General features: G+C 47.0%; 2 protein-coding genes across 4 annotated transcripts; one reads left to right on the top strand and one right to left on the bottom strand.

Annotated features, from left to right (window-relative positions):
• Positions 1-939: 939 nt before the first annotated feature.
• Positions 940-5,775, top strand: ccdc28b (coiled-coil domain containing 28B). 2 transcript variants are annotated; one of them, XM_084438501.1, is made up of 6 exons: positions 940-1,139; positions 2,134-2,435; positions 2,566-2,735; positions 3,057-3,211; positions 4,043-4,065; positions 4,151-5,775. In XM_084438501.1, the coding sequence occupies exons 2-6, from the start codon at positions 2,200-2,202 to the stop codon at positions 4,203-4,205; spliced, it is 639 nt and encodes a 212-aa protein (XP_084294627.1). In that variant the 5' UTR covers positions 940-1,139; positions 2,134-2,199; the 3' UTR covers positions 4,206-5,775. The 2 variants fall into 2 exon arrangements, with proteins under 2 accessions (XP_084294627.1, XP_084294628.1); XM_084438502.1 differs by lacking the exon at positions 4,043-4,065 and having other exon boundaries at positions 4,120-4,228.
• Positions 5,776-5,871: 96 nt separating this feature from the next.
• Positions 5,872-22,215, bottom strand: togaram1 (TOG array regulator of axonemal microtubules 1). 2 transcript variants are annotated; one of them, XM_084438484.1, is made up of 23 exons: positions 22,056-22,215; positions 20,183-21,469; positions 18,243-18,309; positions 15,917-16,036; positions 15,554-15,805; positions 14,769-15,067; positions 14,184-14,407; positions 13,711-13,811; positions 13,424-13,594; positions 13,247-13,312; positions 12,695-12,867; positions 12,361-12,511; positions 12,005-12,223; positions 11,473-11,596; positions 11,234-11,339; positions 10,657-10,892; positions 9,902-10,060; positions 9,690-9,816; positions 9,425-9,534; positions 9,016-9,193; positions 8,187-8,406; positions 7,982-8,068; positions 5,872-7,475 (listed from the first exon to the last, which is right to left on the bottom strand). In XM_084438484.1, exons 2-23 carry the CDS (start codon positions 21,212-21,214, stop codon positions 7,216-7,218), a joined length of 4,482 nt encoding a protein of 1,493 aa, XP_084294610.1. In that variant the 5' UTR covers positions 21,215-21,469; positions 22,056-22,215; the 3' UTR covers positions 5,872-7,215. The 2 variants fall into 2 exon arrangements, with proteins under 2 accessions (XP_084294610.1, XP_084294611.1); XM_084438485.1 differs by having other exon boundaries at positions 20,183-21,466.
• Positions 22,216-22,990: the final 775 nt, after the last annotated feature.

The raw sequence follows: 22,990 nt of genomic DNA, 5'->3' as shown, positions 1-22,990 counted from the left end.
GAAACATATTTTTATATTCCTTTAAAACGTCTGCCTCTGATTTATGCAAGTTACATTTTATTCATATAGCACCCTTCGTAGCACGAGAGCACAGAGTGCTTTACAGTAGGAAGAATTAAAAACATCATAGTCCAATCAGATACATACATGTGCACTGAATACATTAAAGAGAAAGAGTACACATAAACATAGTGACATAAAAGAGGTCAGTGCCAGGGGAAAACAGTCAAGCTGAAAGGAGAGTGCGTCAGATAGAGACGGCCTAGCATTCGAAGGCTCGTCTGTAGAGCTGCGTCGTTAGCTGCCCTTTTAAACTGTCCACAGAAACAGCAGCTCTCAGATCCTGTGGGAGCGTGTTCCACAGTCTAGGAGCCACAGCCCCAAAAGTCCGATCCCCCTTTGTTACGTGGGGGACTTCTGGTCTTGTGGTTCGATGTCATGGTTTTAATTGGTGGCTTTGTGACCACAACAGGCCTTCTGCCAAGTTGTTTTACCTTTTTTCACCAACAGGTGGCAGTGTAATTATTTTTTCAAGACAAGAAACACATCCCCAGTAGAAATGTGCTCCATGATGTACTGTTGGAGTAAAGGGAAACATGTAATGGAAAATGCACAATAATGAACCTAGAATGTTCAGTCAACTGGGAGGTGGGCTTCACAACCACTGGATCTTCTTGAGGTCATGAAGGTGACGGTGCAGATCAGAGAGCATTGAGGCCACAGCACTCACGGGGACCAGCAAAGCTAAATTTGGAACCGTTTAATCGTATGTTGCCAGCCTGTCGATTTCAGTAGCACTCAACATAAATCTTCATGATAGGAGGCTGCATATTGAATTGCAGCAGTAATGGGGAGGAGAGGAGTGTTCCCGCTCGTCAAATCCATTTCATCCTGGAACATCACTAAGTACTGGCCCTTTAAGAGCAGGATAAAGACAGCTGCATTTGTTCGAGCGCATCGTCGCCGCGTTTGAGAATTAATTTATTTATTGGGGTATATGGAACATAGGAGATCCATATTGATCATTCCTAACAATTAATACTATCCGAGTGAAGTTGTGGATGTAAATGAAAAGATAAGAAAACCGACGCAGTGTTCAGTGCACAGATTTTAGTGCGTAATAGGCAATCCTACGTTCGGTAAGTGCACTGTCCAGCGATGAACGCATTTGTGAATATCATCATTGACATAAATTTATTTTATGTCTTGATGGCGCATTTAAAATAATCTAAGTTAGGTTACACACAATTTTACATACATCTAAAGACGTAATTTGTTATAAGCCTACTGTGGATCAATTGACTACAATTAGCTCGCGTTGTAGAGGCCATCTTTGGACAGATTGATTGAAGTTCGGTGTTATCTCTCATAAAACAGTTGCATTACATTCAGGTTGATTTAGCCTATAGCTATGCTGATCTCACAATTCTTTGAAGATTACATCCAACCATCTGTCAAGGAAGACAGGCTAGTTCTAATGCGTGTGGTGCACAGATAAACTCTCACCCCAACAATACGCGGGTTATTGATTGTCAGTCGTAACGTAGCCCTGGTAGCTTCAGTAAAGTTGAGCATGAAATGCACTGTTTTCTCAGAAATAGTCGATGTGGAAAAACACGTAACATTTCAAGTTGCAGCGTTTGAATCGATTGTCTGCAGTGTCTTGTCAGACCAATATCAAGGACAGAGATTATATATCACTGGTATTCTACTGTTTCACACAGGCCTATTTATTGCACATGGGGATGCATTCTAAAATTTCCCACACAAGCTTGAGGTGGAGAGAGGGTTCATTGACCTCAGAATTAACCTGGTGAACTGATCATGTTATTTATATGCTATTTATAAATCTATCTTAACTCATTTTGACACTCAACAATCTTTAACCTCCTAAGGTTCGTATGCAAGTGATGGTGTAATTGGATATGTTGCATTGGAAACATTCTAGCATACTTGTAAATGAAAGCATTAAACCACAAACCAGCATTAAACCACCAGTCTGTAGTTGGAGCTTCACTCCGTCCCCTGAATTGGAGCTTTGCCTCTGGAGACAGACATGTCCTCCAAACCTTCTGGTTCTGACAGGGAAGACGGGAGTAATGGCTTCTAACTTCCTACCTTTGTTGTTTCAAGACATCCTGTGGACAAACCAGGCGCTGCCCTCTCATCTCCCCCAGAGGGCCTCGAACAGACGAGCGCATGGAGGACAAACGCAAGAAGCGGAGCCCCAAAGTCTCCCTTCCCCAGCCCCCTCCTCCCCCAGTCAACCCCCGTAAGCTCTCAGTCCTCCCTGCCAGTAAGAGTGCCACCTTCTCCCTCGGCCTCCCCCAGCCTCCCTCTCCCAAACCCAGGGGCAAGTTCAAGAGGTCCATAGGAGCAGCTGGACAGCCCAAAGAGTTGCTCAGTGTGGCTGTAGCTCCACCAAAGACTACCAGGTCTGTAACGCTCATCGCAGTGCCAGTGCTCTGATGGGGTGAAGGGCCTAGATAGTCATTTTAACAGTGTCGTTTTAATTTGATATGACGCACGCTCAACCTGCGTGATGTGTATTTTCTCTCCTCCCAGGCCCCATAAGGAGAAGTCCAGGGCTCCCCAGCCAGCGGGCCCCAGTAAGGGGGCCCAGTCCTCCCCCCTGCAGCACTCCTTCCTCACAGACGTGTCGGACGTGAGAGAGATGGAGGGGGGCCTCCTCAACCTTCTCAATGACTTTCATTCTGGCAAACTGCAGGCCTTCGGTAAGATGGTCATGGTGGCCACCCTGGGTATATACAGTTACTGGGTTGGAAATGTATCCTATTGTGTTTTCCCAGCCCCACAGGTTGAATAGGCCTAGCACTCTCTTCATTTACAAACTACTTACCATGTACACAAGTTCTTATTCGGACAATTCGCATTCACATGACTCAAAATCAGTTTAATTCTGAATAAAAGTCACCGATTAAATATTGAAATGTAGGTTTGCGCACACCTTAGCCACAGTATAGTGTCTTGTAGCGAGCGCCGTCCCACAGTTAGGATTGTGATGATGAAGGTCAGCCTCTTCTGCGTCCTCCCAGGCAAGGTGTGCTCTTTTGAGCAGCTGGAGCACGTGCGCGAGATGCAGGAGAAACTGGCGCGGCTGCACTTCAGCCTGGACAGCCATGTGGAGGAGCTGTCCGAGGACCAGAGGAAGTGCGCCTCCGACCACAACCTGGAACACCTGCTATGCAATGTAACTCCAAACGATTCTCTGATGCAAGTCGGACGTACTTTACGTCACACTCTGGCTCCATATGCAGTTAATTTATTGAAGTTTCAGCCTATTGGCCTTCTTCAGAATCTATAGTCTTCAGAATCTATAGTCTTCAGAATCGATAGTTGCGCACTACTATAGATTCTGAAGAAGGCCAATAGGCCGAAACGTCAATAAAATAAGTGCATATGGAGCCTGAGTGTGCAACACTTTTTTTTCTTTCTTATGATCTGTTCTTCCTGCGATCAGCACCTCACAAGAGTACCTCAGTGTAATGAGTTATATATTTTGTTGTATAGCGATCATTTTGTACATTGATACACCTTTTATGAGTACTGCCTCAGGTTGTTTTTGTCTGTGATTGTCGTTGGCACAGTTTGGATTGATATTAGCCCAATAATGAGTAGAAAAGGGGCTCTTGTTAGAGTCTGACTACTTGTGTCCAAGGCCGGTGTTGGTATGCGTGCCGGTTCGGGGGGTGAACTGCTGTGGCATGTCTGCGGGAGGCGTGAAAAGCCCTTCAGCTCATTAGAGATAACGCTGCCAAGAATACTCTGTAGCCATAGCAGCCCGAGAGTAATTCTGGTCAGAGAACCGCTGAGCCGTGAAATAACTTTTCCTTTGTGTGGCTCCACCGTACTGTAGATCTTCATCTGCTTAAAGAGTAATATTGATGATTGGTGTGATGGAATACCTTTTAATGACCGGGCATGAACTGAATCGTGATAGGATTTTTACTCATGTACTTCAAGGTTGAACTAACTCTTATGTATTAATGGTTCAACATCACATTCCTGATTTTCTCCACAGCTGGAGGAGCTCAGCACCTCAATGTATCCTTTTCTCTCAATTTGAATTTGAACTATTACGCAATTCATCGTTGATAGTCTTTGGCTTGACTCCTTAATGTGTGTCTAGACAAAAGCTCCACTTGGCTGAGAACCAGGACCTGCCCAAGACCCCTGGTCCTTGATGAAGGGGGATGTTGAAGACGGCCGTCACTCATCTCAGCACAGCATTGGGTGAAGGTTACCGCCGCGTTGACCCAGCTGCCTTAGCAACACAACAGATTGGTCCATTGGTTATTTCCTATACATGGTTTATTCAAGGAGATGTAACGGCAAAGCACATGAACTGTGACCTGGAGCCAGAACAGTTGGTCCACATGATGGCACATTCATCAACAGCAAGTCATCCGACTTAGAGTATAAGCAGCGTCCAAAAAGCCAACGTTTCTGCTGTATCCTATCGCATGTGCTCAACTCTACCAAATCTCTGTCTAGAAGCACATTTGTATATTGTCTGAATGGGGGATTGCTTTACTATTTTCTCTCATTCAGCCTATTATGTCTAATGACATTTATACAGTATGTCTATATCTCCATCAGATGATCATTATCCAGCCATAGAAAGTGACAAAATGTAACATATTTGGCCGAAGTTTAATAGCTACTGTGGGTCAGCTCAGGACCGTTATTAGTGGACTTCTCTGGATGCATGCTCCGATTTTGCTATATTTTGCCATACATTTTTACTACTAGGGGGCCCAGCTCAGACTGGACATGGATATAAAACATGTACTGCAAAGGGGGAAAGAACTGGACATTATTTTCCAACAACACTTCAACTATATAAAATGGAAATTGTATATTTTGATTAAATTGAACATTTCAAGTGGATGTTTGGTTTCTATGCAGTGTGCTGTACATACTGTATTTGATGACTGAGCATGTCAAACTGGAAATCTTTGCAACTTATTTGTATGTCTAAGATGCTTTGGCTTTAACAGCAGGTATTTAAGGGCTGAGCAGTAGCATATCCCTCAAGCACAAGCCAGCGTGGCCTGCTGCTGCTGTAAAACCAACTACTGTAATATTTAGGAGATAGTGAGTCCCTGATCCAAAAACTAGCTAAGCGTGTTCCTCTTATTCTATTGTAGTGTGTATGACAAAGACACTGTCTAGGGTGCTACATTGAGTGTGTTACACACACTCTCTCTTTGGTTACGTCAACAATAATTTAATTAGCCAGAAAATCTTTTGAGGGATGTAGAAGCGAATCCACATAATTTTCGCAAGGCAGCTATTCATGTTTTATTGAAAACCAAGTCTAGATCATATTGTTTCGGTTAGGGCAATAAATGAGACTTATGGATGTTGTAAATCAGAATAACTTTCTAGTTCATTAGAAATGCAGAACAAGACACCTTTGACTCGAAGTCTCTGTCATATCTGCTTGCCAAGCCTACCTCTTCTTTTCCTTCATGGCCTAGGCACTGTAAGAGAACAGTAGCCCATTATGTCTGATGTGATTCTCTGGTAGTTATAACTCTCTCAAGGAACCTCTGCTATAATTTCATACAACATTGTCCTTGCTTTGCCTCGTCTTCTGTTGTAAAGGGATAGTTCTCTAAATAAAAATGTACAGTACATGATACAGAACTTGTGGTCTACAGATGCTCATGTAAGAATGAGGAGACGGCTAGAAAAATACTCTTAAGTTTGTATCATTTTCTGCACCTTTAAATAAAAGCAACTCATGTATTATAAAAAATAAAATAAAGTAGAACACCAAAGAGTATTTTATTATACTTCTGTTACAGCACTGACATTACACTGCACTAAAGTATTTGGCTTTCATTCTCTACATAACATACTGCTGACAATATGCTGACAGTCGTTAGGGCTCTCAGAGGAATATCATGGGGCCTTATATAGTACCATGCTTTTCCAGACTGATGGACAAACCCACACTATATTCCTTATTCTCCTTTTGAGAAATGTGGTCACATTGAGGTGCTGCAACTTGGACATGGGGGACATTCTTTATGAAACGCCCAGTATTTCCCCCAAATCATCTCTGATCAATATCAATAAGGCAATAGATAATTTTACAGAAATAAAACACTTTATTTATATATCAATCTGTCGTTCTCGTTAACAAACAAGTTCAATATAATTCAACAATAGAATTGTGAAAGGCTACTTTAAAGACTGGCACTATACTGAAACAGAACTACAGACCTGGGCTTCACTTGGTCTGTATCAGTCATTAGTGTAAAGCTAAATGGTTTCAATGCTATACCCACCCCGTACAATTGGTTTAAACCCAAAGTTGATTTAGGCATCTGTGTACATATCTATATATTCTTTAACAAAAATATAAATATTATTTTTGATCCCCTGTCAGTACCTTTTGGTCATGCAAAAGAAAAAAATAACAACCAAGACAGTTCCAACTCACCACGTCAAGGAAATGTCATAATATGACTTTCAAACCAATACACAATAGATAAATTATATACTGTAACACCATACAGTACAGCTTACAGATAACAGGTTAGGCTAATACTGTGCAATTACACATTGGAGCTGTACAACAGCATTTTGTAAAATCGTCACTAATCTTCACTCTCACAAATCTTCAAAACAACTAAGTATATAAGACACGTCTTAGAAAAAAAAAAACAGATTATATTTAATAAAACAGCAAAAATATACATTACATCTATCGGGTCCTGTTTCCCTCTTCTTGTTGTGCATTTAATCATTACATTCTGCAAGGTTGTCTGATTTCGCTCTACAGTACATATGTTAAGATTCATCAACAAAAACGAACAGCGACAATCGTACGATGATACATCCAAAGTAATATTCATGACAACCATCATGATAGTGAGCTACTTGTTCAAAGTGCAAAGAGAGCAGGTTGTTTTGAGTGTGAGACCTGATGCCAAAAGCTGCAGTCTTTCTGTGTGTGAGCTCCTTTATTGGAGGATATCCACCTTGCTGAGATAAGGGTTGATTTAAGGGCTCTCATCTTTTAAGTAATTTTTATTTTTCACAAAAAAAAGGTGCAGGCACTAGTAGAAATGTAGAACATCTCCGTATTCAAGTAAGGTCAGTGTTTTGTGTTCTTCTTGTTCAAGGTTTGGTTGTGTGTTTCTGTCGGTGCGTTCTCCAATGAGGTGGGGGAGGGGTGTCTCATGGGTAGGACAGGGTGCGGAGGAGCTCATTAAAGCCCTTGTGGACGTTGGCGGGTTGGGAGGCGGCGCTCTCCGCCAGGCCGGCCCCCATGTGGGTGTGGAGGGCGTGGCACAGGCTGGCGGTGGCGCCCCTCACGCTGCCCCCCCGGCCGTGGACGGTGCCGCTGTGGCATGACGTGCCCAGGAGGTGCCAGAGCAGCGGGAGCACCCTCTGCTCCACCAGCTGGGGCTTGCGGGGGTACAGCTCTGTCACTATGTCTGACAAGATGGGGGTGGAGGGCGGGTTAAGACTCAGCTACAAACATGCCCGTTTAAGATTCCTGCACTTTGCCTTCAACACTAGATTATGCTCTTAGTCACTTGTTTTAGAAAGAAGATGCACTTGTGAGTTCTGGCGAGTAGTAGTACATTGGCTATTCCTACGTTAAATGTAATTATTTAGTCGCTTTGGATAATAGCGTCTGCTAAATGACTAACGTATTGTAAAAAAGATGCTGAGAGGATTTCAACTGTTGGTTGTGCATGTGTGTACAGTAAATGTTAAACATTGAAAAACAGGAACAGAATAGGCTGTAGTTATATGAGACATACTGCAGTGAATTATGCTGATATTTATTTTTACTATTTTAAACCTCACTTTATAGTACTGCAGTATCACATTTTTGTGGGCATTCTGGCAGGTAGGTAAAGATGTATTGCTATTGTTACCTGTATTTTCCTAATAAAAACAAAAGTTCTCAAGTGAAGTGCTGCTATAGACATACCTGCAACTTTCTCTATAAGATCCACTTTAGCTTTTCCATTCAGAAACTGGGCCTTGGTGCAGAGGGGCTGGAGGAGGAGGCTGTTGTCTGTTAACACAGTAAAGAAGGACAGTGTTAAGGTAAAGGACAGTGTTAAGGTCTCCTCTGCTACGAGTGAACCTGAAGAAGAGGTTGGGATGTGAATTGGAAAATGTCGCACGCCCACCCAGATTCTGTATGAGGGCGTGGACGGCTCCGATAGCGGCGGTGTGGATGGCGCCGTTCTTGGAGTTGAGGTGGTTGTCCACGATGCCTGGGACCAGGATGTAGACCACCTGGGCCAGGTTGTCCCGTAGCAGGCAGATGATTTTCTGAAGGGACTCCAGGGCGTGCAGGTTGACCTTACTGTTGGACTCCTGCAGGCGCGCCTTGAAGGCATCAAACAACTGGTTTGGGAGGGGGGGAAGAAGGCTGGTGAGGGAGGGAGGAGTGGAGCTTCACAGCTTACATAATGGAACCAGCCCTTGTGTTAAAGGGGTGGTGTGCTATTTTGGATATTTAGTTGTATTTGTGGTCTGTCTACCATGAACCTGAAACATAGAGACCATAATTTCACTGATCGTTCCAGTATTGAGCTAGCTGAGGTTTTTATGCAGGCTCTCACTGGGCTACAATGGGAGTCAATGGGGCATACGTAAATGCGTTGAAAAACTATGATAAATGTGCTTTTCCAAGATGGGAAGCACAGGGAGTTATCTGACCAGTCTCACTATGCTCTATGAAATGTATCGCAATCCGAATATTTTTAGGTGTTTGGCATGACTTGGGAGCAGTGAAAACAAGCGCTAGGGTAATGCTTATGTTCAAGCCATGCCAAACATGTAAAAATATTTGTATTGCGATACATTTCACATGAGAGCATACTGAGGCTGGGAAGATTACACTCTGTCCAAAATTGCACAAATGTCCAAAATAGCACACTACCCCCTTTAATCACAGGACGAACTATAGGCGGGTAAGGGCTGGTCAAATATCGACTGCCCGGGCGACGTTACCGGGAATATGCTGCCGATGACGATGTTGGGGCTGTGTTTGCAGTCGGCCACCAGCTGGTCGATGCCCTTGATGCGCTCTCTGAAGTCCTTTGAACTCAGCAGGGCTGAGATCTGACTGATGTACTCCGTCTTGTCTGCTATACTGTGCACCTGAGCCCTGACGTTGTACTGAGAGTCCCTGTAGATCCACATAGCGTTAGATAAGACGACAGGTAAGCAGCGCGAGATGGGTCAACACTGACGAGTGCTAGCCACACGAAAAAACCATCAGCACACACAAAAGAACCTACCCATTTAGAGTGCCCATGGATAAACAGCCAAGTCAGGCTGAAATCATAATTGGCTGCACCAGAAGTATTGACATTGTGAAAAACGCCAAGCTGAGAAGTGAGTGGGCGAAGGTGCCTACCTGTTGACCAGGGGCTCTCTGTTGAGAGACGAGGCCCTGACGGTGCCGCTGCCCGGGAGGGAGCGTCTGCCCCTGGCTGAGGGGGTGTCCTGGGGCATCTCTCCCAGACCCTGTGAGACACACAACACCCATATAAAATGCTTCTGCATTACCCATAATGCAACATGACCTCGTCTCCAAAGCCCGGGGGGGAGGGGACTGATCTAGACAGGTGCTGAGACGACAACAGTTCTGCAAACGGTCTCAGGATTCTCAGAGTCGTTACCTTGGTCTTGAGAGTGAAGACGGTGTCTCTGATGGCAGCCAGGTCCCTGGCGGGGATGTACTTCTCCAACATCTTATCGAAGTCGCGGTGGGACGACAGGAACAGCAGCATCCGCCGCCCAAAGTACCTGGACACAGCGGCCTCGCGGTCAAACTTGGCGCGGCGAAAAAGCCAGGCCTTAACACGGCGGCGCCGTTGACGCCCGTCCTCACCTGGCTTCCTGGGAGGAGTCCTGCGAGAGCTTGGCGACGGCGGGGAGGATCCGGTCGGTGAGGTCCTTCCCCCCGGACAGCAGGCGGGCCGCGCCGACCTTCTCCGTCAGGTTGGTCAGGTGCTGAGCTGTGCATTTCCTGACCACAGAGTTGCGGTGACTGGAGACGAGAGGCATTTTTAGACAGAGCTTCCGCAAGTTTGCTGCAAATAGGTCCTGCAATGGACCCACAATATCTGCGCTCTGCCCATTTAGATAGAGGTGTAATATTTCCGTGGCACCTCTTTGTCTAGATAGCATTCCGCGCCTCCGCATTTAAAAGAGGCGTGAACAATCAGCAGTTCTTCGCGCTTCGAGCCGCTGGATTAACCCCAATATTTCAAACACCATAATAATAATAACAATAACAACAATAATAATAAATTCCATTTATATAGCGCCTTTTACGAGACCCAAGGACGCTTTACATAGTCACAGAAAGAGACAGACCAGAACAAAACAAAAACTGGCTAACTAGCTAACTAAACTAACTAGCTGACTAACCATCATCTCATCTGCTATGACATCCAGGCTGGCACTAACAAACGTTACTGTGTGTGTGTGTGCGTGTGTGTGACCCCTGACCTGAGTCCCCCGGTCAGCAGGACGCTGATGCAGCATGTGTGTGTGTGCGTGTGTGTGACCCCTGACCTGAGTCCCCCGGTCAGCAGGACGCTGATGCAGCATGTGTGTGTGTGCGTGTGTGTGACCCCTGACCTGAGTCCCCCGGTCAGCAGGACGCTGATGCAGCGTGTGGGGGTGCAGTGCTCCACCATGGCACTGAGGGCGGCGTCCACGTGCTGCCTGATGAAGGCGTTGCACTCGCCGGCCTTCTGCAGCAGGGCCCTGGCCGTGCCCTCAAGCTCCTGGTCCATGGCCCTCTGCAGGTGGCCGTACAGGTCCCCCACCGTCTCCACCGCCACCCGGGACACGCTGGTGCGCAGGTTCTTCACCTGGGACACACACACACACACACACAGACTCAGAACCAACATCGGCCATCGTATACCTGTTACGCCTCAAAGCAGAAACCTGACTAGAGAGAGAGAGAGAGAGAGAGAGAGAGAGAGAGAGAGAGAGAGAGAGAGAGAGAGAGAGAGAGTGTGAGTGTGTGTGTGTGTGTGTGTGTGTGTGTGAGACTGAGTGAGTGAGTGAGTGAGAGTGAGAGAGAGAGAGAGAGAGAGAGAGAGAGAGAGAAAGAGAGAGAGAGAAAGAGAGAGAGAGACAGAGGGGAGCGGATGCAGATCCTAATGGTGAGCCTGTAACATTCGAGGGGGCGGTAGAGAAGACCTACTTCCTGGATGAGGGCCAGGCAGACGTCGTGAAGCCTGCCGAGCAGCGCGTCGGAGTGGTACAGCACCAGGCTCCGCAGGGACGTCATGCCCTCGATCTTCTTCTCCCTGCATCCGACGAGGACACAAACGGACGTGAGCGCCGCCATCTTATCCGTCCGCCGCCGTCGTGCTCAGACTCGGCATGGTGGCCCAGAGTCAGGCTGTGTGTGTGTGTGTGTGTGTGTGTGAGAGGTCTCACCAGTCCTCGGAGCTGAGCAGCTTGAAGCTCTGTGTCAGGACCAGGTCAGGTTTGGAGAAGGGTCGAAGCTCCGGCGGCTCCGTCAGATCTCTCTTCTGGCTGGGGGATCCTGGCGACAGCTCATCTAGAGTCACCACACACACACGCACACGCACGCACACACGCACACACACACACACACACACACACACACACACACACACACAGGTTAAATAACAGTCACTCTGTTAGAAAACAAACAGCGTGCACTATGTGTGGGTAGAGGCACATTAACAGAAGCTGTCATAACAAAGCAGAGCAGCCCATTAGCTGGGAGAACATCTCTTTTATCTCAGGCTCTGCTGGCTTTGATGGTCTAATTAGTGAACTTAGTGCTTTAAAAACAAGCCTGGAAATTACCGTTGACTGGCCTGTTAATTATGCAAAAACAGTATGGGTCAGGTTGTTTGGATACACATACGGGGCTGCCGCAAACAGGCAGAAGATGGAAAGGGCCGGAACGGGTGCGTTGTCGGGAGCCGGTCCCACTGACCTGAGCTGTGGGAGAGAGAGGGCAGTGCCCTGCCCAGGCTGGGGGCCCTCCTCAGCCGGGGGAGGGTCCTGGGGTTTGGCGGCACCGTGGGGGGGCTGGGCTGGTGGGGGGGGCTGAAGCACTTGGCGGGGCTCTGGGACCCCGGGCGGCCGGCGGGAGGCGCGTCCGAAACGGCGTCGGCCATGGCGGACGCCACCGTGCTGCCGTTCAGGTGCAAATCTGAGAGGAGCAGGACAGTGGAATAGATGGGACACAGAGCACAGCAGGACGTGAGGGGTGCTAGCGCTTGTATTTAGTGCTGGCGGGGGAACAGGGGTAACTTGGTACCTATGTTGACGGCTACCTATGCTACCTACCTATGCTGACCGCTGGGTCCTCAGCTTCTAGGGTCGCCGGCCTGACGCGCCTCCGTGGGCGCTCCGTCTGAGTATAGTGACCCTCCGGCTGGTCCAGATGCTGCTGCTGCCGCCCCCTGTCCCTGGTGGTCCGCGGTATCCTCATCTTCTCCTGAACACCAACAGAAAAACAATGTCTTCAAACACACACAACCCAACACATGTGCCTGATAAGAGTCAGATAGAGCCTTGTACGGAAGCTGGCCGATATTGTCGGCGAGTGTACTAGTTCAATATTTTGCAGGGCCTGCTGGGAGATGTAGTTTCAGAGAGCCAAGTTTCTGATGCAGCCGACCTTTGCGTCCTCTTCTGCTTCTGGGCTGTCATGGAGGTCCAGCTGGTTGCCGGAGACAGCGTGACCGTAGAGTCCTGAAGGGGGTTCGTTGCCAAATCTGTAAACCCCGTCACCCTGCTCCAGAGACATACCCCCACCCGGACGGGAGGAGAAGACTGACGAACCAAACACACCTGCACAGACGATAGGGATGGGAAATGCGAGCGACTCAAGTTAATAGCTCAAAAATATTTTCAGTTGACACCAATACATCTGGGCTACTCCGGACTCTGAGGCATTTCATGTCGATCTGTCATTTGTGTTTATATACAAGGCCAGCGTATTGGCTGGCGGTTATGACAAACGGCTCTTGGCATGGCTGTGGATATTTATGGTACTGGGCTTGGCCATGGATGGAAGGGTTGGCTAGCCGCTATCTAACACAACATTGCGCCAGAACACCGTGACCTGAGAATAGAGTATCGAGGAAAGACTGTCTATAGACAATGGTAACTAGTCTAGCTTGAGTTGTAAGTAATACGAGGAGGAGGAGGAGGAGGAAGAGGGACTGACCTCGCCCAACCACCCCTTCAGGCACGTCCGTGGCCGGGGAGCTCCGGCTGCTGTAGCTCTGGGACCCTGAGAACGAGGAGGAGAGGTCGGTCAGGGACGGAGCGACAGATGGACGTTCCTGAGAGACTGGGGGAGGGGTTTCCCACAAAGCAGCGGTCCTCCAGCGCGCCCACTCACCTTTGGCGGGCCTCAGAGCTCTGATTGGCTCCCGGCCGGTTGGTCTATGGGGGGGTGGCGAGGGCTCCCCGATCCAATCCTCATCCTCCGGATCTGTTCGTCCGTTGGAGTACGAGACTCGCTGGCCGATCACGCTGACCTCGGATGTGGCTTTATCTCGGAGAGGAAAGGCTGTAGTAGACGACAACGACAACAAACACAGCTAACTTTTCCTGGGATCAAATACCCAATACACTCAGGTACTCAGACGCAGACATATCACGTTACATCCTAAATCCTCTGTGTACCTTGAAGGGCGCTGAAGTCCATGGAGACAGAAGACCTCAGTTTCGCAGAAGGCACTCTTGCCACGCGAGGCTTCGCTGCTGTGGAGGCGGAATTCCCAGGGCTGTTGGGAGATTGACCGAAATTAGAGAGCGCTACCTCAGCATAAATTAGTGGAAGACATTGTAATACAGTGACTACAAAACATATAAACAACTGCAATGATGTCTTGAGACGATTTAGCTCCCTGCAGAAAATGGACAAAGGCACGCACATCCAAAATGTTTCAAACTGGGTGCTGGACAAAAAAACAAACTCATCAGGAAAAAGTGTCTGCACACCAGAAATATGCTCCCAGGAATATTTAATTGACACCGAGGTGACGTTTCGGGCTACAAGCCCCTCAGACGATTAAGCTCTCACTCACAAAACAAGGACATGCATCTTTGATCGGTGATCGAGCGCGGTTCCACCTAGAACCAACTGCGCTCCCCACCTGGTTTTGCCGCCGTTGAGGGTGGAGTTGGGAGGCGAGTAGAGGCTGGACAGGCCGCTCTCGCTGGCCGGGCTGAGGACGGTGGGGGAGGCGTGGGACGGCGAGTCCATGGCCAGCTCCAGTCTCATGGCCGAGTCGGGGCTGTCGGGCTCCGAGCCGCTCAGGCTCACCTTGGCCCTCTTCTTAGCGGCGCTGTCGCGCAGGCAGCGTAGAGAGTTCATCATCTGAAAAGCCAGACAGGCAGCGATTAGTAAGCAGAGACGGACTGGAGAGCACAGCATGTCCAGCGAGCAACCTCGCACCGAGCAGATCGGGTTTCTCACATGAATGCTGGATCAATGGCAATCTGTAGACATGACCGAGTGGGTCGTCACTCAGTTGGCACGAGTAACGTCGTAACATCTCAAGCAGATTTCTGAATCTGATCCATTTTACCCACAGAGCGTGAGAGGAGGCAAAGCACCACCCACATTTCATCACCGAGTATGAATAATTCCCTGACGACCAGATGGCAAGTAGAAACTTAACTTAAGTGTCCTAAATTCAACCGAAGACACCTACTAAGTCGTCCAGAGTATTCCTGACCTCTTCTCTGTCCAGAGGTTCCTCTTCCTGGTCCTGCATGCCCAGGTGGGCCAGGTCCAGGTGCAGACTCCTCTCAGGCTGCTGGTCCTGCGCCAGCAGTCCAGCGTGAAGAGGGTGGGGCCTCTGGCCGTTCTGGGACGGGGCTCGGTCCGGCTGCGGGGGCAGGACCGGGGAGACGGGGAGGGCGGAGCGCGAGCTGCTGAGCGCCCGGCGGAAGGAGGAGGCGGTGGTGGAGGAGGAGGAGCTGACCAGCGAGGCGCGGAATGGCCGTGGTGAGCATCGGCTGGACGTGAGGTCGCCTGGGGGGGACATGGATGAACTGAGGACCAGCACACATATGTGACCACCGCTGGAGGTTCGGTCCTGATGTAGGGCAAGGTCATTTTTATTTTTTAATTACAAATTATGAAAAGGTAAATTGTAAGCTTTCAAATTATGTGCCATACATTGAAATCTGTAAATATTTGAAGAAGATATGCTTCTGTGAATGTTGGTACACCTGGAATCACTAAGCAGAGAAAAGGGGCTTCAAGGATTCAGAGCTGTTCACACTTCTCACAGGACATGGACTTTACACGACAAAATATGACTATTAAATGATCCTAAAACGGTTGTTTATTTTATTGAGCGGGCTCTTCGCAACTTCAATTTTCGTAATATGAAAAACAGTTTAAAAAAAACAACAAAAAACACTTATACATGTTGTGCACGCACACACACACACACACACACACACACACGCCACAGACCCTGGGCTGACCTGCAGCTGACACATCCATCCTTACCCGTTGCGTCACTCCAGGGGCTGGGCTCTCTCCGGTGGGGGCTGTTGTCTCTCTTGTTGGGCCAGGTGTTGGACATGGACAGGGAGGAGTCGGCTCTGCGCTGGGACAGCGTTGGCGTGAGCGCGGCCCTGGGGAGGTTGGCCAGCGGGTAGGAGGGCAGCAGGAAGGAGCCCTGGGTGCTGGGGTTGGAGGGGAGGGAGAAGGTTCGCTCTACGCCGGGGTTCCCCGACAGGAGACGGGCTTTGGGTGCCACTGCCGGAAAACAAAAGACATTTCAATTAGTATTCACCATTAAAAGTTCCTGGAAGTTACGTTTTACAGAGGGTAAAGAGGCTTAAATGAGCGTAGGGCTAGACTCTTTACCTCCATCTGTTTCAGAGAAGTGGGATGATTTAAAAATGTCAGGGTCTGAGTCGAGGCTTCCACTTCTCCTCAGGCGAACAGGGGATTCCCTCCTCCTTGGTTTAGGGGGTTCTGCAGAACCTGGAAGACAAAACGTGTTCTGTCATTTACTGTCTTAGAATAACTGAAATTTAAAGGCCTTTAATGACCTTAAAAGGTCATTAACCCTTTTAGTCCTGAAAGTTCAGTGCCAACATTCCAAATATGAATTGGATTTTCCCTATATTACTAGAAAGTGCAGTTTCTCAGCTTTCAAGAAATGTTGGAACTTGGGAATTATCACGAATTAAAAAAAAAATTAAACCATTTTTTAGATATTTTAAAATTGTTGCTGGTGACACGGTACACTTGTCAATAGGATATATAGATGCATCCCAAATAAAATCGAATATTGTGAAAAAGGTCATTATTTTCCGTAATTTAATTCAAAAAGTGAAGCTTTCATGCAAAGTGAAATATTTCAAGCCTTTTTTGTTTTAATCTTTATGATTGTACAATATGTTCAGTATGTTCATTTATACACTCAATACGTGGTCGGGGTTCCTTTTCCACAAATTACTGCATCAACGTGGAGCGTGGCATGGAGGCAATCAGCCTTGAAATATCACTACATGTGTAATGAATCTATAATATATGAAAGTTTCACTTTTTGAATTAAATTATGGAAAATTAGCTTTCCCACAATATTCTAATTTTCAGAGATGCACCTGTATATTATATATAATAAAGAAAGACTTGGCTTTCTAATACAGAAAGACTTGTCTTCAGAAATTGGCCACAGTAATCTATTCAACCTCTCTGTAGTAAACACTCTCCAAGCACAGTTCAGGTTGGCATGTGAGCACCATGTATGGCAAGGAGATGCACGCTGATTCAGTTTGGTTTCACTTGATAAATGTTCTGGCCTGGGTTTAATTCCTCTGACTCAGCCTTTGGCTGACGGGCTTACATAGACAAAACCCCTGAGTTCAGATGGAAAACAGAAGACTTTATGAGAGAGCAGCTAAGAGCGAGATTTGTTCGGACATTGTTTGTTCGTACAGGGTGGTAAAAGCTGCTGGCGTCTTCTACAGCCTGCAGTAAAAAGACTCAAGTCTGGTCTTGCCTGTGCTGTGAGTGTTATAAACTGTGGCCATGCAGGAACTCTCTAGAGGCACACACACACACACACACACACACACACACATGCACACACCCACACACACCTTTATTGTCCAAAATAAATCGCATGGCGATATCTTACCTGAAAGGCTAGTACAACTACTTCAATAAAAGCAGCCTAGCTACCTGCATCTCAACATAGAGTCAAGTAAGTTACTCACAAGTAATGTCTACTTGAACTGGTAAGTGCAATAGCAAGGAAGAGAGTAGCCCTAGCCCTCCACCATGATGTATCTCCTGTCTATGAACACACTCCCCCCTCAGTCTCCCTGTGGGGGCTGCTCCGACAGGGCTATCCTCAGTGAACGGTGATCCATCAGCCAGCCATAAATGGACTGCTCTGACACGATGACCCCCCATGACCCTAAATCCTTCTGCAGAAGCCAAAGAACCCCCTCACATGAGTCAGGACACATTAACTGGCTTTTCAGCTTAGCAGTAGGCTAATTAATGGCTTCTCTTACATGGAAAACTAACACACAATGCATTCCCAGTGGGAGTTAAATCAAGGTTTAGAACCAACGGAACAATTAGCCAGCCTCCATGATGGCTCATATTCAGGATCTATAACCTATTTATTGAACAACAAATGGTACCTAGCAGAGGCTCTTTAACTCCCACTGAAACAATTAACCTTGTTTACAAAATATCACTTTCAGAACATTTCTATCTTGTCTCCACGCACGCACACACGCACACACACACGCACACACACACGCACACACACACACACACACAGACACACACACACAGAGACACAGACACAGACACACACACGTGTAAACCACCTGACCAAACTATAAATTCTTGACAGAATTTAATTTGGAAGCCTCAGCAATATCATTAGCATAGCGTCAGCATCTGGACAGGTACAGAGTGAGGTATGGTCTAACGAGCCTTGTCACATCTCATGACACCTGGATGGCACTTATTTGCCCAGCAGCCTAGCAACTTAACCCTCTTGGGGCTGTGATTGGTGCAGCATGGTTCTTTTGACTAGAACGCTAATCCAATTCAGAGCTGGTCTCATGGTCGGACTAACCTTGGTGCTGACAGCTACTCAACGGCACTTACCTTGTGCACTCCTGGTGCATGCATGTAAAGAGTTGAAAGTGGAGGCACTTACCAAAACTGGGGACATACGTCTCGGTGTTTGGCTTCCTGGAGAGGGACAGGCTGTCTTCACCAATGACCTGCGAGGGGACAGAGTGTTGTGGCGGTGTGCCGACATAATTGTCATTGAAAGCAAACAGAAAAGGTCTAGTTCAAATGACAAGAGATGAACCGTTTGAGAACCGATATGGAGCCTAGCGTGGATCAAGTGAAATTCCATCCACTGACTTCAACAAAGGGAAGTACAGTAGCGGAGATGGAAAACAAAAACGTTTGTGCTTTGGGTGTGATTCTAGTCGTGTAGAGAGGCACACCTTCGGTGTGGGTGTATGTATGTCTACCAATCTCATTAAAGATTTATTGTAGAGACGTAACCGTGGCACCAAAGCAAGTCTGACAATACAATCAATAACCGAGGCACAGAAAGAGGGATGACTGATTTTCATGTCATTGCTCACACCTCATCCACTGAGACATCGCTCAAATGATCTCAAACTCTCTTGCTAGCCCATTTCTGGCGACTCACATAATCAACACCACCATTAAATGGTAAAAAAAAGAAAGAAATCACAGCTGCATCTGACCCTATGATATCTTCTCCAATTAAATTTCATGCCCCCTTCGGAAAACTGTGTTGTGCGAAGTGGGGTTGCTGGGAGACAGGATTTGCTGGCAACATTAGGTTTCGCTGGAAGACTGAAATAACTTGGTCGTGCATTAATCAAACAAAGCCCAAAGTCCGGACAATTTCAAGCTTTCCATTGCAACTCATGAATAACAATGACCAGGTAATCTGTCTTTCACATTCAAAACCATTGGCCTAAATGATACGTAACTAGTAGCAACATTAGTAAAGCGATGAAACTGGACAAAGGCACGCACACTGACGGCAGCGATGTAACCTAGTTTAAGAAGTAGTGTTATTTTTGGACATCAAGTGTGCGTTTTATTGCTTCACTACACCAATACTGCACTGAAGACAGATTGTCTGCTCTGCAACGCAGACCCCTCAGAGCTCCCCCTGTGAGATAAATAAGATATGGTGCAGTCACTCCCTCTCCACTCAACCAGTGAGCTACATCCAGCACTGTGGGGGGTTGGAACCAGATCTGATGTGTGTGCTTTTCCCCAGCCCCAACCCATCTCTGAGACAGGGTGGCACTGGGCTGGATTTCTCTGGTCTCGCCTGTCTGGCATTAAGCAGTCATCAAACGAAGCTGGGGTGGCAGGCTAAAACGTTGAAGAGCCTGGTCCTTCTCTATGCCCTGCTGAAGGCCTACAGCTCGCAAACACCATCATTCTAGAAGGCTCAATGAGAGAGGAGCAGATCAACTTTTCATTAGACCTAACATGAGTTGGTAACTAAATACACTACTAATGGGAAGCCAAATTGACTGACTTCTCACCATCTCTGTCCCAAGTCATGGTAAATCAAATCCAGAATAAGCCCTAGACCGTGGCCTACTCTTTTCAGACACTATACAATCAGTACACTTGCACTTTGATTGTGGACTCTGGAGAACAGCAAATCCTTTGAAACGCACGGCCAATGTGATTGTAGGTGATTTCAAAGTCAATAGCAGACGCTCCTCCAACCACAAGTGCAGTCAATCAGTGACTGACTGAGAATTACTCATTGCATTGGTATTTTTAGAAACCCTTGGAGTCATGGAAAAAAAATGTGAACGCTGCTTGTTGAGTCAATAATTGCTTCATGCATGCCAATCAATGTCAACTAAAAGTCAAAATCTGCATTAGCTTCCTGGGGAGAGACTACATTAGGCGGCCTACAGATGTAATATCTGCATTTTGACTCAGAAGAGACGGAGTCAAAGAAAACGTGCGTCATCATCAGTGATTGTGTGCATCTTAACCACAGGCTTCTGTTATTCTGCCACAACACTGTGTCTCAAGTGTCGGGGGAAGTGGCTTTTATACTCATGAATGACCCACCTGCTCAGTTGACTTTCCATTGAGGGCACCGCATGGCTGGGCATTCTCTGTAGAGGGGAGGCTTGATCTCTCCCAGGGCAGCTTGTTCTTCCCTTTGCCTGCGCTGACAATCCTCCTCTGCCATGGTAGGTCGTCAGTGAGGGAGCCCAGGCTCCCATAGCCATACAGCCTCTCAGACTCTTGCTCTGTTCTGAGGCTTCTGGCACTGCTGATTTGCCCACCATTGACCACCCATTCCAGGTCAGCCCCTGAACCGAATTGTGGCGACCGTCTCTGTCCAGATTTGGGGACCACAAGGGCGTATTCCACAATCCCCTCTGAGGAAAGCCTGGGAAGTGTGTGTCTCGCCCGTCTTGCCTGCACAGCTGCCATAAGGCCCTCCACATCCCCAATGAGCTCGACTCGGTCCACAGCCTTCATCAGGGGCTGCTTTTTCCCTGTGTCAAGGCAATAGTCCAAAACAGCAAACAGCTCAAGGGCTGCATGGCGGACCTTCTTCTTGCCATCCGCCAGGTATGGTGCAACTTCAAAACAAAGACTGGGGATATCGAAGTCCTTTCTGGGGTGGGTGAGCATAGCTGCCGTGATGATGTTGATGACATCCTCTCTGACTCTGGAGTTCTTGTCTTTCAAGTGTTCAAGAACAAGGTCCAACACTTTTTGTGGACCTACAATTCTCATCAACTGACGAAACACATTCATGTACTCATTCCTGGTGACAGTGCGAGTGTCCCCAAGTGTTTTCAGAGCTGCACAAGCTATATGTTTGAAATATTTGTCTACATTGCAATCCAGTTTCTGAATAAGTAGGTTGATGACCTCTAAAGTCCCATACAATACTTTAAAGTTGCTATCATCTAGAAGTCTCTGGAGAAAATTAATGAACTCCACAATGCTGTCCGAGGGGATTGGCTGCAGGTCCAAGTCCAAGAGGATATTTTTCAGCTCTTCCACTCCATTGGTTCGATTCTGATAGTTCTTTGAGTCCAGGAGCTGTTCATGTAACTCCTGGGGTATCAATCCAAATATCATCCTTGATGGTCCTCTGGATGTGGTCAAAATTGAGAATTTAATGAAGAAATCCCATTTCTGTGAGGGCAGCAGCGTTGCTCGTTACTTAGGCTCTTCATCTTCTCTTGGTGGATAGGCAATCAGTGCCTTCCAGCACAGTCTCTCGACTTGACTGTGGCAGTGCCGGGATCAGTATGCATGAGACGTGCAAATCCCATGTAAACGCATTGAGCATGGGTGCATGACGATCATATCAGCTCACAACCAAGCAGGCTGCTGGAATAGAGAAGCAGAATTTTAGCTCGTCCACAGATTCATTGTGACAATCCAGTCAATAATATATATAATAGGCTGTAAGCCTCTATCGTTTCTGCTACAATACCAATTCTGTACTAGGCGAGACATTAGCATAAAAATAGCGCAATCTGTAAACCACTTGTAGCTATTGAGCGCCCCCCCCCCTCCATAGCAAGGCGCAGGGGAATGTTGCCAGCTAGCTAAACAGCTAAACAGCTAAACAGCTAGCTGTGTATTTATCTAAACAACTAACTGTGTATTTGTTCAAATGTATTTGTTTAAATGTATTTGTTTGTAAGCTTCTGAGTTCTCAGGCGTGCGACATCGCCGCCAGTTGCCAATGCTCTTCAATGTTACCGTCAAAGACAATCAAGATAAAGCAGGAAAGCTAGCACGCTATGTGATGTCAGCCCTTGCAACATGGCTAACGTTAACGCACTCTTCGTAAGCTAGCTAACACCAACCAACAGTCACATAACACAGTAACATAACACAGTAACATCACACAGGACTAACGTGAGCCAGACAGCTGCGAAGTGAGTGCTTCCAGCCTGGAATAACTCACATGCCTTCCAAGTCCGTATTCAATGTATGGAGAAGATACCAGTTCCAGTTTTCCGTGACAAACTATATTTCGACTCAAACTATATAAATATCCACATGTGATATGTCGGGTTGAAGCAGGTAGGCTGTAGGTTGCTAGTCTGTATCCCTGCTTGGCCCACACACACCAAGTGACATCAAAATGGCGAATCCATGTCACAAACGGACTGCTTCCATGGGGACGCTGAATGTAATGGTTGAACCCAGGCGTGCGGGGGTATGGAGATGAGAGAGGGCCTCACTTTGAATGGTTCTAGCTTTGTAATTTATTTCAGATATTTCAAATGCTATTGTGCTAGGCCTATATTACCCCACTGCCGTCTCATATAGAAACCAATGCAGGAGACTGTAAAAAGTGAACCACAACATGTAGGCTACTGTTATTAAAAAATACTCTTGGAAAGTAGGCTGTAAAATTCAGCGCCACCAACTTTACAAATGCAGGCCCTTTGTCGTACATAATCTTGTATTTCCCACTCTTCCCGCATGAATCCACAGACATCTAGAAATCCCTCAGACTAAACTCATGCCATTGGCACGATAACTCCAGCAGTGCCACATATTACAGACTTTAGTGGCCCATTATAAAAGTCAGAGAACAGAAATAAAACACCAGGCGCCTAAAACTCAATTCCGTCAATGTTTTAATGGATAGAGCAGATGGTAAATCATACCTGACATATGTTGTGATATGTCTGACTTTCACAGCATAATGCAGATCACTGCTACTGAAGTACTGTATGTATTATTCTACTTATAACCTATTATTGGCTGTGTTTCTACTTTTCAGGTTCAGTTGACAAATCATTCAATAAAATCAACAAATTTGGCATTCATTCACTTTGAAGATCCCCACTCCCGGAAGTGGCGCAGTCGTGTGTTGTGGTGTTTGTTTTC

The sequence above is a fragment of the Borostomias antarcticus genome (genome assembly GCF_949987555.1).
Source record: "Borostomias antarcticus genome assembly, chromosome: 5".
Lineage (NCBI taxonomy): Eukaryota > Metazoa > Chordata > Actinopteri > Stomiiformes > Stomiidae > Borostomias > Borostomias antarcticus.
This window is presented reverse-complemented; position numbering and strand designations above follow the sequence as displayed.

Excerpts from the sequence above, each read along its gene's own strand:
- ccdc28b (XM_084438501.1), top strand. The coding sequence starts at position 2,200 with ATGGAGGACAAACGCAAGAAGCGGAGCCCCAAAGTCTCCCTTCCCCAG. Across the intron at positions 2,436-2,565 it reads GCTCCACCAAAGACTACCAG|GCCCCATAAGGAGAAGTCCA; the intron begins GTCTGTAACGCT and ends CTCTCCTCCCAG. Across the intron at positions 4,066-4,150 it reads GAGGAGCTCAGCACCTCAAT|ACAAAAGCTCCACTTGGCTG; the intron begins GTATCCTTTTCT and ends ATGTGTGTCTAG.
- togaram1 (XM_084438484.1), bottom strand. The coding sequence starts at position 21,214 with ATGATATTTGGATTGATACCCCAGGAGTTACATGAACAGCTCCTGGAC. Across the intron at positions 9,817-9,901 it reads GACTCCTCCCAGGAAGCCAG|GTACTTTGGGCGGCGGATGC; the intron begins GTGAGGACGGGC and ends CGCTGTGTCCAG. Across the intron at positions 8,407-9,015 it reads TCATCGGCAGCATATTCCCG|TTGTTTGATGCCTTCAAGGC; the intron begins GTAACGTCGCCC and ends CTCCCAAACCAG.